The sequence below is a fragment of the Kwoniella botswanensis genome, chromosome 1 (assembly GCF_036426115.1).
Source record: "Kwoniella botswanensis chromosome 1, complete sequence".
Classification (NCBI taxonomy): domain Eukaryota; kingdom Fungi; phylum Basidiomycota; class Tremellomycetes; order Tremellales; family Cryptococcaceae; genus Kwoniella; species Kwoniella botswanensis.
In genome coordinates this window covers 542,009-554,220 of record NC_088599.1, presented here as the reverse complement: position 1 = coordinate 554,220, position 12,212 = coordinate 542,009, and the positions used below count along the sequence as shown (strand labels likewise).

At 46.5% G+C, this 12,212-nt stretch overlaps 4 protein-coding genes and 1 non-coding gene across 5 annotated transcripts; all 5 read right to left on the bottom strand.

Annotated features, from left to right (window-relative positions):
- Positions 1–186: 186 nt before the first annotated feature.
- Positions 187–2,724, bottom strand: L199_000223 (uncharacterized protein; the record flags this gene model as incomplete). Its single annotated transcript, XM_064885993.1, has 6 exons — positions 187–572; positions 638–1,535; positions 1,604–1,737; positions 1,795–1,984; positions 2,051–2,141; positions 2,213–2,724. The coding sequence occupies 6 exons, from the start codon at positions 2,722–2,724 to the stop codon at positions 187–189; spliced, it is 2,211 nt and encodes a 736-aa protein (XP_064742065.1).
- Positions 2,725–3,401: 677 nt separating this feature from the next.
- Positions 3,402–3,962, bottom strand: L199_000222 (uncharacterized protein; the record flags this gene model as incomplete). The annotated part of the gene is made up of 2 exons (XM_064885992.1): positions 3,402–3,809; positions 3,957–3,962. 2 exons carry the CDS (start codon positions 3,960–3,962, stop codon positions 3,402–3,404), a joined length of 414 nt encoding a protein of 137 aa, XP_064742064.1.
- A 316-nt stretch (positions 3,963–4,278) lies between these two features.
- L199_000221 (uncharacterized protein) lies at positions 4,279–4,755 on the bottom strand (the record flags this gene model as incomplete). Its single annotated transcript, XM_064885991.1, has 1 exon — positions 4,279–4,755. The coding sequence occupies one exon, from the start codon at positions 4,753–4,755 to the stop codon at positions 4,279–4,281; it is 477 nt and encodes a 158-aa protein (XP_064742063.1).
- An 828-nt stretch (positions 4,756–5,583) lies between these two features.
- On the bottom strand, positions 5,584–5,699 carry L199_000220. The gene has a single exon (XR_010449938.1). It is a non-coding gene; the product is annotated as a 5S ribosomal RNA (ribosomal RNA).
- A 264-nt stretch (positions 5,700–5,963) lies between these two features.
- Positions 5,964–11,850, bottom strand: L199_000219 (uncharacterized protein; the record flags this gene model as incomplete). Its single annotated transcript, XM_064885990.1, has 11 exons — positions 5,964–6,041; positions 6,102–6,158; positions 6,220–6,671; positions 6,731–6,828; positions 6,885–7,964; positions 8,013–8,380; positions 8,435–8,738; positions 8,790–8,819; positions 8,883–10,042; positions 10,116–10,960; positions 11,016–11,850. 11 exons carry the CDS (start codon positions 11,848–11,850, stop codon positions 5,964–5,966), a joined length of 5,307 nt encoding a protein of 1,768 aa, XP_064742062.1.
- Between the last annotated feature and the right edge of the window lie 362 nt (positions 11,851–12,212).

Here is a 12,212-nt window from a genome sequence, read left to right as displayed (position 1 = left end):
AGTTAGAAGAAGAAGCATATAAAAAGGATTGATTACAATCTTGGTGATTTCGTCGTCATTGGGCCTATGCATACGCATCATTCATCTATTGTAAAAGTACAACAAAGCATTCACATATACCTTTCCTTTCCGATTATCCGACAAAGTCATATTATACTATAAATACATCTGTACCACTATATGATTCTAAGCTTTTGTCTCCGGACCAGCCATCGCTTCAGCTTCTTTCCTACCTGCATCTTTTAGCTCCTCCTTTATCCCTTCACCATCTGAATGGGAAGCCTCAGTGACAGTCTCTTCGCTATCCGCTCGATCTCTAGTCTTTCCTGGTGGGTTCCCAGCGGTCGTATCATTCTCCTCCTTCTGATCCTCTGGCTCATCCTGAACGTGATGACCCTTCTTAGCGGCTCTCTTAGCTTTTTTACTTTCGATCCAAGCTTTCGCTTCCGCTTTCTTGGCTGCCTCGTCTTCACTCTTCTTCAATTTAACATTTTTGACGAATAATAGAGTTATAATCAATGAAAGACCGATGACAGGGGTGGTGAAATAGAATACCCCGTTGATACCTTTGGCTGTAACAGAGGATGTCCCAGGTCAGCTCGATATGACGTAGTAGTTAAGTACTAGGTACACTCACAATAAGCTTGAATGACCGAGTTCACCTGGTCCTGCGTTAAATTCAAGTCTTTCACCAATGTCGGGTCCGCTAGAATAGTATTCAACTGATCATCGTTCAAGCTACCGCTGATCTCATGTTTGACTCTATTGTTGACGATTGCATTCCCGACTGCCAGGGCAATTGTCCCTCCCAACATTCGACAAGCATTTCGTAATCCGGTCGCAGTAGCCATATCAGCTCTGGATACCCCGGATTGGATTGCTACCAGGGAAGTCTGGAAAGTCTGTCCGGCACCAATACCAGTGATAACTTGATAGATCGCCAATTGCGCTTCGGAAGTATCGGGTTTGATGCTTGACAACAAACCCAGACCAACCGTCCAAATTGCAAATCCAATGACCAAGTTCCACCAGTAATCGCCAGTCTTGGACTGAATGATACCCGCCGTGAATGCCGTACAGGTCTGGACCAACATCAGAGGTAAGGTCAGTACACCAGATCGAATAGCGGACACTTCTCTGACGACTTGAAAGTACTGCGGTAGGTAATAGAGCGAGGCGTAGAATGCCATCCCATTGAACAACGTTGTGGCGTAGCATGCAGCGACAGAGACGTTTTTGAAGATCCGCATTGGCACTAGAGGTAGACTAACGACTTTCCATTCGACGATCAGGAAAACACCAAGCAATGCCAGTCCGATGAGTAAGGGAGCGAGGACAGCAGCTGAGGACCAAGCGTATTGAGAACCTCCCCAAGACAGTGCGATGAGGATCAAGGATGCCCAGCCGAGCGTTAACAGAGAACCGTAAAAATCGAGTTTTTTCAATTTTCCCCATATCGATCCTCTGACTCTGCGGAGTGGAAGGAGGAAGACGATGATCACCATGGCTAGGGCCGTGAGAGGTAGATTGATATACTGTGATAACCCCCAACAACAAGTTAGCTTGATCTTGTAGCCGATCGATCAGCAGTCATGACACTCACAAAGCACCATCTCCAGGATGCTTTTTCAGTGAACACTCCTCCCAAAATGGGTCCACACGAGTTCGCAAGAGCGACAACGACACCAGTTATACCTTGGTATTTTCCTCTCTCCTTGATTGAGACAACATCGGAGACTGCAAAGCAGAAATCGATCAACCCAAAATCTTTTCAACTCAAAACAACAAACTCACTGATGATCATGGACAGAGTCAAGATACCTCCACCTCCAATACCCTGAATGGCTCTGAATATGATCAACTGGATCATTGACTGAGCCAGTGCGCATGCCAAAGAACCCATCAAGAAGATAAACAAGCACGCGAGTAGGGTGAACTTCCGACCGAAAATATCGGAGACCCGACCATAGATCGGTTGAGCGGTCTATGAGAGATCGACATGTCAACTATCTCGAATCTTATTTAGGCAAGAGAGTAGGAAGTGGCTTACAGTGGATGTCAACAGATAGGCAGTTCCGACCCAAGAACTGATATCAGCTCGATTGAAGACTTTACCGAGGGTAGGCAGTGCGGTGGTAACACTAACGCAACAACGTCAAGTCCTCAGCTGATCTGGTGTATTTCGAAACTAGGTAGAACATCTATCACTCACATGGTCTGATCCAATAATGAACAGAACAAAGCACATGTCAAACCGGCAAACACAGCTATCACCTGTCTGACGGGTAAAAGATTTGTCTGATCCTGTAATTCAATTTCTTTCTTCTTCCCGAATCTTGACTTTTGACCTTCAATTTTCTTTTCTTCATCTATGGGATCTCCGTCTAGACCATTCGGATGGTTGGACGAGGTAGGCTGATCACTATTCCTACGAGAATGAGTGGGCGATCCATCTTCATGTTCATGTTCATCATGGGTATGTAGACCATCGTCGTCGTCTCGATCTTGTTCTTGATCTTCAGGGTAATATTCACCAGTCTCGTGAGTCGCCATCCTTACCAAGGCATTCCTCGTATGTACACTTCCCGAGGTAGGTACACGTGATAACCCATTATTATCAATCTGAGGGGAGGATAAGATCGTAGATCGCCTGGTGGATTTACGCGTATTGGTCGGTAGTATAGGAGGGCGAATCACAGTCGTCTTGGGATTTTTTGAGACCATATTGCCTGACGAGGTGTATTGTTATTTCCGTCTCCGAGTGAAGTTGCTACGAGGGTAAGATGTGGTGTTATTTCGTGATTTCCTATTCTTAGGCGTCTCGATTGCAGGAGTGATGTAAATACCGATCTTCTCGGATGACCGGTATTGAACGCCGTCAGTAAAATCTGCGATCGGGTGGAGTGATGATCTTCTTCACAAGCTTCCAAGCCTGATAGTCGGAATGGTATAGACAGTTTGAGTTGTGACAAGAAGTATGTACAGAAGTCTGAGCGTCAAGGGGGATGATAAGAAGAGCAGAAGAGCAAAGATGACTTTCGGTCGTCCGACTGGGTGAACTCTCGATGTCTTCCAGGTGACGCAGCGCACATTTCTTCGACAATCGGTCAAATCCGAACATCCAAATTTTTGGTTTGGACGTGTAGGTGGATCCCGAACTTCCCTGGTGCTAAACACGGAGATGACCGATGAACATTCGTATTTATACATTCCCAGATCTGCTTACTCGAGTATGGTCTGTTGACGTCAGGATTAGAAAAAGTTGGGAATAAAATCATTACCGAACAAATCGTGTATGTGGACACTTGAAATCGCTAAATAGTAGAAAAGGATGCATTCGTTTGGAACTCTAGGTGTCTCATTGCTACCAACCACATACAGCCTCCGATGGTCATTCGCGATCAAACGTGATCCTCTTTCTCTTCCTCTTCGTTGACCGAAGGAGGTTCTGAAGGAGGTTCTGGGAAGTTTGCAGGTACGTCCTGAGTCAAGAAATCGCGGATCTTTACCATAGAGTGTTCGTCATCTTTTTGGAAGTTCAGTATCAAGTCAGCTGTATCTCTAGCGTCACTATCCCATATTGGATACTTCCATTCTGCAATCAAATCATCCCCTAATTTGATCATGGTGTCTATATCATCTTGGCTGAAATGGATTGGGGCAGCTGAACTTCTCAGTACAAAATTCTTCTTGGCAAGATATGAGTCGTTGACATCCTTCATCTCGGTAGAGGATCTGAGATGGTCTAGATCTTGAAGTGAGGGCAGTATGATCGTTCTACCTTGAACTTGATAATCTTCATCCCTCTCCTCAATGTGTCCATCAATAATCCCACGTCGACTTGACACCCTTTAGAAGATCTTTGTCAGATCTTGAGTCGTCCGAACGATTTGCTCCAGAGGGGATAAATGCTGGTTGCTTTCCTTGTCCTCTTGGATCCGGAGATCTCTGCCCACATGCATAGCGCTTTCTATGTGGCTTATCAATTTCTCTACATCTTCTGGAGTAAGACCCGTCTTGTAGTCGTGATGAGCCACATTCAGCTCAGAAGTTATAGCTACAGTGATGTGAAGGTCCAGATGCCCCTCATCCTGGAGCTCTTCCTTGGTAGGCCGATCTTGTTCACAGTTCCCGAATTCAGATTGCGACTGTTCGGAAGCGACCCTGGACAATGAGATTGGCTCTACAGCAATCTGCCAAGAGTACAAAGTGGGACAATCTTGACCAAGGACTTCAAGGACCTCTTGTAGTGGTATCTCAGAGAGTAGAGCCGCTTTTTCAGTTTTGGTAATTAGTTGAGTTCCCAATAAAATCAGCCACGTCGAAGAACTTTTCCTTTTCGATGCCTTCTTCCATTCTTTTTCTTGTATTCTTTGACATTTTCACGAGAGCTTCTAATTCGGCGTGTGATATCGCACGTAGCAATCGAGCATCGTTCAAAAACTCATCGATGTTTTCATGGTAGGCAAAATTATGATTGGATAAAACCCTAACCTTTGTCTCTCGCTCGGGTTTCTCCGAGAGTTGCGGCTCCAAGGTAAGCCCAGGAATGCTTGGCTCACCATGATTGCTGCACAATGTTCCTGTGATTGATCGCATATCTCGATGCCAATGTGACTGGCTGATTTGTGCTTTGAGACTTTCAGCGATCAATGGATCCATCCCGACATCACTCTGCCTTCTTCGCGCTCTAGCACTCAGTACGATAGCTTGTCGCCATGCGGCTATGATATTGTACTCAGTATCTTTGGACATGATGTCTCTCCAGCTCGTTATAGTCATCTTGGGATGATCGATACCATATCGGACTCCATCAAAATCCCACGTGGCATCGCCATTTGCGAATGTCCTTGTGAACGGACATATTTGTAGACTAGATGCTTTCCTAGTGAGTTGCCCAGTGACTAATGCTGACATAGTATAATAGAGAGCCTGCTTATGGTTAGAGACTGTGTTGCGGTTTGCAGAAGAAGAAAGTAAAGCAAAGAGCAACCAAGAAAGAGAAAAAGGTGAGTCGCCACCCATTGAGTGGAGCTCCGATTGAACAGACATTCGGTTGAACCTCGCTTGCAATTGACGCAACCTTGAGAAACAACGCTCTACGATTTTCTCGAGTGGTTCGTTTCTTCTCGACTACAAAGGATCGCTTGTCGTATATGCGCCTGAATTTCCAAAAATGGCATATAATCTATCTACAATCACAGCTTGCTAACTGGGCGGACACTTAAGATAGGTCGAAGGTAGAGACTGTACTTTCCTGGTACAAAAATCCAAAAATCTCCTTAGCGAGGAAAGATCCCAGCCCCTTGTGGTTACCTGGCTGCGTGGTATACTTGAAAGTATAGTCGACTACATCCTTCGCCTCTCCTCGTTACAGACAAGAGGGTTGTCGCACCTCGTTGAATTGGGTTGCCGTTCACTGCACAAGATAGCCAAGACTTTTATAGCTTCACCTTCGACTGTTTCCCTCTAGTGCTTGATGCTTGCATACGTTTTTGCATCTTTCGATCTCCTATCGGACCTAACATGGTCGAGACCCAGACCTTGGTAGTCTATCTAGCTAGACCAGGTAGACGAAATAAAAACTACGGTACTCGGGATTCCCAACGGGGCCCCCCACGTTGGTACTGACCGAGCGACACCTGACTTGATTGCGCAGATCTGACGGGATGCGATGTTTCACAGATTGTATGACCGAAGATAGGAAATCACATTGGTAGAGCAGTCATGCAAAAAAACGCAAGGAAGAAGAAGTGCTCGCTAACATTCCATATATGCGTGACGTTCAGAAGGCAAGCATCAGAGGCGGGTTCTGACAAGCCATCATTCGAAATATGCGATAGTCTGTTCACTTGCCTTGTAGTTCATGTCACATGATTATGCATCGTTAATCGTTTCAATCTCAGTAAGAGATAGAATGAATGATATATACAACTAGAAAAGCATGGGCATTTTCTGCACGATTACAGCACTGATGGCAAACCAGCAGTTCTCTTCATTCCACTTCTTCGAGAAGGTTTCGACCATTTATCGGGACAAGCCTAAAAAATCACCGGAAGGGATCAACACCTAGTGCGCTTCAACAACACGGATTTACTCACGATGAAGTAGTGCTTGAGAGCATTCTCGAACCTATCGCGATATTGATCGGGTGGAATCTATCGCAATAGCAATGTCAAGGTTGCACATGATACGCAAGTTAGACATATTGTCACTCACGATCGTCACTTCTCCACCTCTATTCAGCGCTAATTTCCCTCGACTTTCGATATTCTTGAACAGATTATAACTCCCAATGGCATCTACCAATCCCACCACCAACTCATGTTTCCCTTCGTCCACGCCTATGAGTAGTGAGTAATCCATGATCGATTGCGAAGAGAGGAATTTTGTATCTAGCGATATGGCTTCTTGAAGTATCCTCTTAGCGTGAGGTTGAAGTAAGACCAAGTCTTTCTGTAATCCTTCCAACCATTCTCCATCGAAAAGTGTCATCTCAGGCTTGACCTCGATCTTAGTCTCTGCTTCGCCTCTTGACATTTTGTTCGCTCTTCTACCTTCTATACCTTTGAGGTCATATGTCCTAGAGATACTTTGATTATAAAACAAATTCTCCATCACCAACAGATCCATCTGACGTCTCGTTCCAGCTCTTAGATCATTAATTTTCACTATACCGATCGATATTTCAGTCCTGTACCATTGGTAACCAGTGCAAAATTCAACTCACCAGTATAGAAGCCAACTATTTTAGCCAAAGAAGTAGCTTTGTTATGCGTCCCGGCGAGATGATCGAAATACTGAGGCGCAATATCCAACAAAGCATGCCTGATTGTAATTTCAGCTATCATATGATAATGCGACCGTAATGAAGCTGAACTTACATATCACTGACATTCCACTTGGTCACCAGCTCCTTGACGATATACCTTTTATCAGTAGTCATGAAGAATGCAGCCTTGCTCTTTCCACCTTGAGCATCCCAAGCGTTCGTTCTACTCAAACTTCGAATCGAGCTCCTATCGATTGCGCATCTCCTTCTAAGAGTGTCAAACGCCGTCGCATAGTAGACAGTGCATCCTAATTTCAAGCAATCTCCCAGTGTATAAGAAAATTGGAAATGTGGTCTATCATCTATGGAAGACAATGGATTGTCGACAGTCGATAGCATGCCCAACGGTCCCATCAAAGAAGATAGAGATCTGTCGGTACCCTTAACTCTGATAGAACCGATAGACTCGCCCATATCACTACCAAGTTTCAGGAGCTGATTGAAAGAGTTGCTGAATGACGAAGTGACAGAACCCCATCCTTCTTTTTGGTTACTGCCAGGAGTCTGTGCTGAAACGGACGGGACCAGATGTGATGAGGTAGGAGTTGAGGGTGGGATGGAGGTGCTGGAAACACTTCGCGTAGTGGTAGGTCGAAAAGCCGATGGTGGGGTTGGTCGATCGGTATCACTCATCAATCTACGCGTTCCTCTAGGGGATGATCGAACTCGAGGCATTGCATCGGTATCCGACTCTGCTGCAGCAAGAGCTTTTGCTACACCGGATGACGAGCTTATCGTGAGCGTAGGATCTTGAGCAGTAGCTTTACTGATCGTCTTCAATAGTTCACCTAATCGGTCAGATGACTGCGTTTTCCCTTCGACCTGTTCCAGTGAGAGCTCCAACGAAGGGGCGTTCGGAGCGGGCGAAAGACCTAATGGCGGTTTCGGAGGCTGGGGCAGCTGAATTTCAGACTTCTTTTTAGTGATGGTCCGTAAACTCAGCAGGTCACGCGGCGTATCGCGCCGCTTGACTTCGACCGACCAGGTATCTTCGGTAGCGCCCGTGGCAGATTTGCTCTTTTCGGCTATAGGTGCTTCACTCTTGACAGTTGCAGAGGTCGATAGGCCATCATCTGATTGTGCCGCAGTGGATTTCGCAGTACTTGTAAGCTCGGTGAAGTAGTCCGAAGACCTACATGAGAAGGTCAGTGATATCTCCAATGAGATGCAATAGACTCACGAAAGGGTGTAAGCAATGATAGACGCCGGTTCATCAACCCTGACTATGACTGAACTACCAGGCAATGCAAAAGTCCCTTTTCCTTTCGCATACTCCGGCTCATATTTTGCCAGGTCGTTCGTTAGATCTGCTGCCCCTGCATACTTCTTCAGCCAGTCAACGAACATCATTCTGGTATCTTTGATCTGCCGGGAGAATCGCCTGCGTGTGTCGTTGATTTGACTGGGTTCGGTCTCTGACAATATCTGCAGCAACTCGGCTTTTGATTTGCTGACAGACGTTGACAAATCATCTAATGCAGTATTCTTTTCGCTGACCACCTTTGGTCCCTCAGGAGCAGCTATAGCATTATCTGAACCAAGATGATGCTAAGACCCGATGTCAGCACGTCCCGGTGATCGTTGCACTGAGATCATACTCACAAGGGTGTCGATTTTTTGCTCAACGGCCTCGAAGTACTCGGTGATCTCACTATTTAGAGATGCTACCGTTTTCTGCGCTACTTCCTTGCGAAGGATACCTGTCATCGCTGTAGACACGGGTTCTTTCCCTCCTTTTCTCTTGGTGACATTCGGCCCCACTTGCAGTTTAGGTAGACGAGTATCAAGAACGGATATCGATTCGACGTCGAGAGAAATGACGAGTCCGGACGTGCGGAAGTAGTACGAGCTAGACATGCTATGAGAGCAGTCGGTCGAGAGATGGAGGGTTTCGGTGTAAATAAGGCTGATCCAAGTAGTCAGTAACAATCCGTATCAGGAAGTGATTAAGACCTACATTTCTAGAAGCTTTCCCCACGAATGTGATCTGACAAAAGCAATTAAGATCAGTCAATGGGTAACATCTGGGAGAACGAGGGTTTTCGCTCACTTGGCGTTCCAACTTAATCCTCTCGGTTCACCAATCCTACTGCATTTTCCACATTTGGTCCACACGTCTATACCTTCTTCTTCAACATCCTGTTTCTCCATACTCTCGATTTTCAGTGCAACTTTCTTTCCCGAATGTATCCACCACCTGACATGCTCCGCTGACGTAGCTGTACAGCCAGGTCTGGGACAAACCATATTCTCTTCCGCTAACTCTTCTTGCAATTCGTCTAAAATCTGTTGAATCGTCTTATCTCGTTCCGTGTCCCAGTGTAAATACGTCGAGAAGGTAGGGGTCTGACAGATGTGTACTTCTCTTTCTCCATTTTCAGTCATCAAATCCAGCCCTACTGAACGAAGAACTTCCAGTCTTTGCAGCCGGATCCAACCTTCGAAACCATCGATATCACTTGACAGAGCTCCCAAACCGGCTCTAACATCTCCGCCCAGCCTGTAATTCATCGCTCGTCCATGTAGCGGATCGACCGGTTTGTTCTTGTTATTCAGAACTTTGCTAGGGGAGAATATGGACGGACTGGAAGAAGGGAGTCCATCGACCACCTGGCTACCTTCTTCTTTAGCCTCTTCTTTTGCCTTTTCTCGTCTGAGCCTATCTTCCTCTCGGACTCGTAGGAGAAGGGGTGGCATTGGAAGCGTCATGCCAGGGGTAGTGGAATGTATCTGTTGTTCGAGCTTAGAGAGAACAATGAGATATCTCTCTGTAGGGTGCTGCATAGTTGTTATCGCTGGTAAGCCTGCAGTGGAGGTACCCGCTGGATTAGGTATGGCACTCTCTTGAGAATTTGAGATATTCGCAGACAGAGGTGTTATGGGCAGGTCGGGAGGTTGATTGCTAGTTGGAGCCACTAAGTGGAGCGGTTCATGAGCCTCGGAAGAGCGTCGTTTGCCCATCAAACCATCCCATACATGTTTTGTATCTTTCCCTAAGCGATGGAAGAATCCTTTCGACTTCCCCCCTCTCTCCTTGAAAGAACCTTTGCGATGCAAGTCGCTGGATGTTTGAGGTTTCGTTGGAGATTGAGGGACCGAAGCGATGCCTGAAGAGGGTTTTGGAGGCAGAGGTGGTTCGTCTAGCTCTCGAGGTATTCGAAAGGCGTCCAGAAGCTCGAGCTCCACCATCATGCTTTGTATAGTATACATCTGTATGATGAAAAGGTCGATAATAGATATTGACATCAGTGACATGACAGACAAATAAAATTGGTCCACTCACCACAAGCTGAAAGACCTTCTGCAAGGCAAATTTCTCATCTTCGCTTTGCAACCCTCTCACCACCAATGTTCCTCCAACTAAACCAATTTCGCCTTGTTCTGCTGTTTTTCTTGGTATGTCATCTTCCAGACCAGATATGACCAATGATAGAGCTCCTTTATCAGACGTTCCATAATCTTTCTCTGTACCAGACCAAGTCGAAGAATGGCCAGCTTCCGTCCCTTCAGTAGCGGATCGGTCTGCTTCGGTTTCCGTATCTGACGTTGCATTGGTCGAATAATCGCGTAAGGAAGATGAAGATTCCGGTGAACCATTGAATGAATGAAAGATACTTATTCTCTTCTTGCTTGGCTTTCTCAGCATACCCTGCCTCCAGGTTCCACTACTACTGCCATGAGATGGCAAGGCGAATTGACCTTCTACGAAATCAATTTCGGGCTGAAACTCCGGTTGTACCTCTGTTTTGGGTCCGATAGTCATCTCACTCCATCTCCCACCTGATCCGCTCCACCATTTCTTATTTCCTCCATCCGAGTCAATGCTTGATACAGATTTCTTGCTCAGAGAATTATCTCGTTTCAGCTGTAAGGTGCTACTACTGGCCTCTTGACGGCGTATCGGTGATGGAAAGTGAAGACAGAACACCGGTTTGAGTAACTCAGTGTCGAGACGAGGTTGATCCGGTAGTGAAGCAGGAGTAGGTAGACCGAGGTCAGAAAACCGAGTTTTGGATGATGAAGCGGTGAGATGTAATCTGTCTTCGGAAGACCGATACTCGTAGAATGAAGATTGCGGGAAAGCACCAGGCACATCGCGCTGGATAGTACCATATTTTGGGAAGTCGTCTTAGCAAGAAGTCAGTCGTGAGCTGCTGAATAAGCGATAAATAAAGATCCTCACGTTCCACAACTTCCCACTCGTCTTTCTTTGGCAAAGACAGTCTGGCATACCCCTTCATACCGCTAATAACCTGGCACCATTCTCTTCGCTGCTCATCTTCTCCATCCGCATTTTCGTCATTTCCTTTCCCGTGATCGATGGGGCGGAAAGATGTAGAGGGATCTGGGGTTATATTTGTGGAATGAGAACTCGATGCGACCGATGATGGACGACTAGTACATCGAGAAGGTGTCAATGATGTAAGGGAAGGAGGAAGAGGAGAACCAGGAATGGTCAATCTGCCTTTCTCAGACGGGTCAGACTCGTTAACCGAACTTTTGCGACTCTGGTATCCACTCTTGGCACCTTTACTACTCCCCTCTGATATAAGATTGTCTGGTATACCTTCGGCTAAAATCCTCTGTTCTCGACTTGCCTTCCAGACAGCCTTTCGCTTGGTTGCACCTCTGATATATTCTGCCCAATCCAGCTCCAGTAACGCTCTTCTCTTCCTTCCATTCTCTCGGGATATCTGAGGTACAATAACCCCTTCCCATATCGCCTTCTCCAGAACCTCCACCTTACCTTCTGACCACAGACGTTCTTCCTCGACAAAACCGTTCTTCCTCCCAGCAGGTAGTCCAGTATTGTTGTCTGCTTGGACCTGCTGTTCTAGCCATTGGTGAAGTAGTCCACGAAGGTGGCGCAGGTAGGTCGGAGGGAGTCCAGCTGCGTTTTTCCGAGGTGGAGGCGGTGGTGAGGTTGAGCGAGGCGGGAAAGGGTCTTGCGGAAGGAGCTTGGACGGAGACGAGGGGGTAGGAAGGGAAGCGGGAGAAGGAAGATGAGGGGATGACATGTTTTATTGAAGGCACGAGCTGAAGCTCATGTACATTGATGCAGTTGCAGGTGAGGAAGCATGATATTGATCAGTGAAGAGGATGTGTGCATGCCTAGGTTTTCTAAGCTGCTGTCCCAGAGCCAAGACGTGTCGGGGGGTCGAGGAAAGTGAGATGCCAAATGAATCAGGTTCTTTCCGGTTATTGGTGAGACTGGTTATTAACTAGCCGCGAACTTGACTCTGTCCAGACCTACACACTGGTCGAAACCCCTATGGATTTATGGGCTCCTCGTTAAGCAATGACTCGTCTCGTACGTATGTATGTATGGAGACACAATGATGGAGTGCGAGGATGTATGCATAGGATGATGAGATTGGGG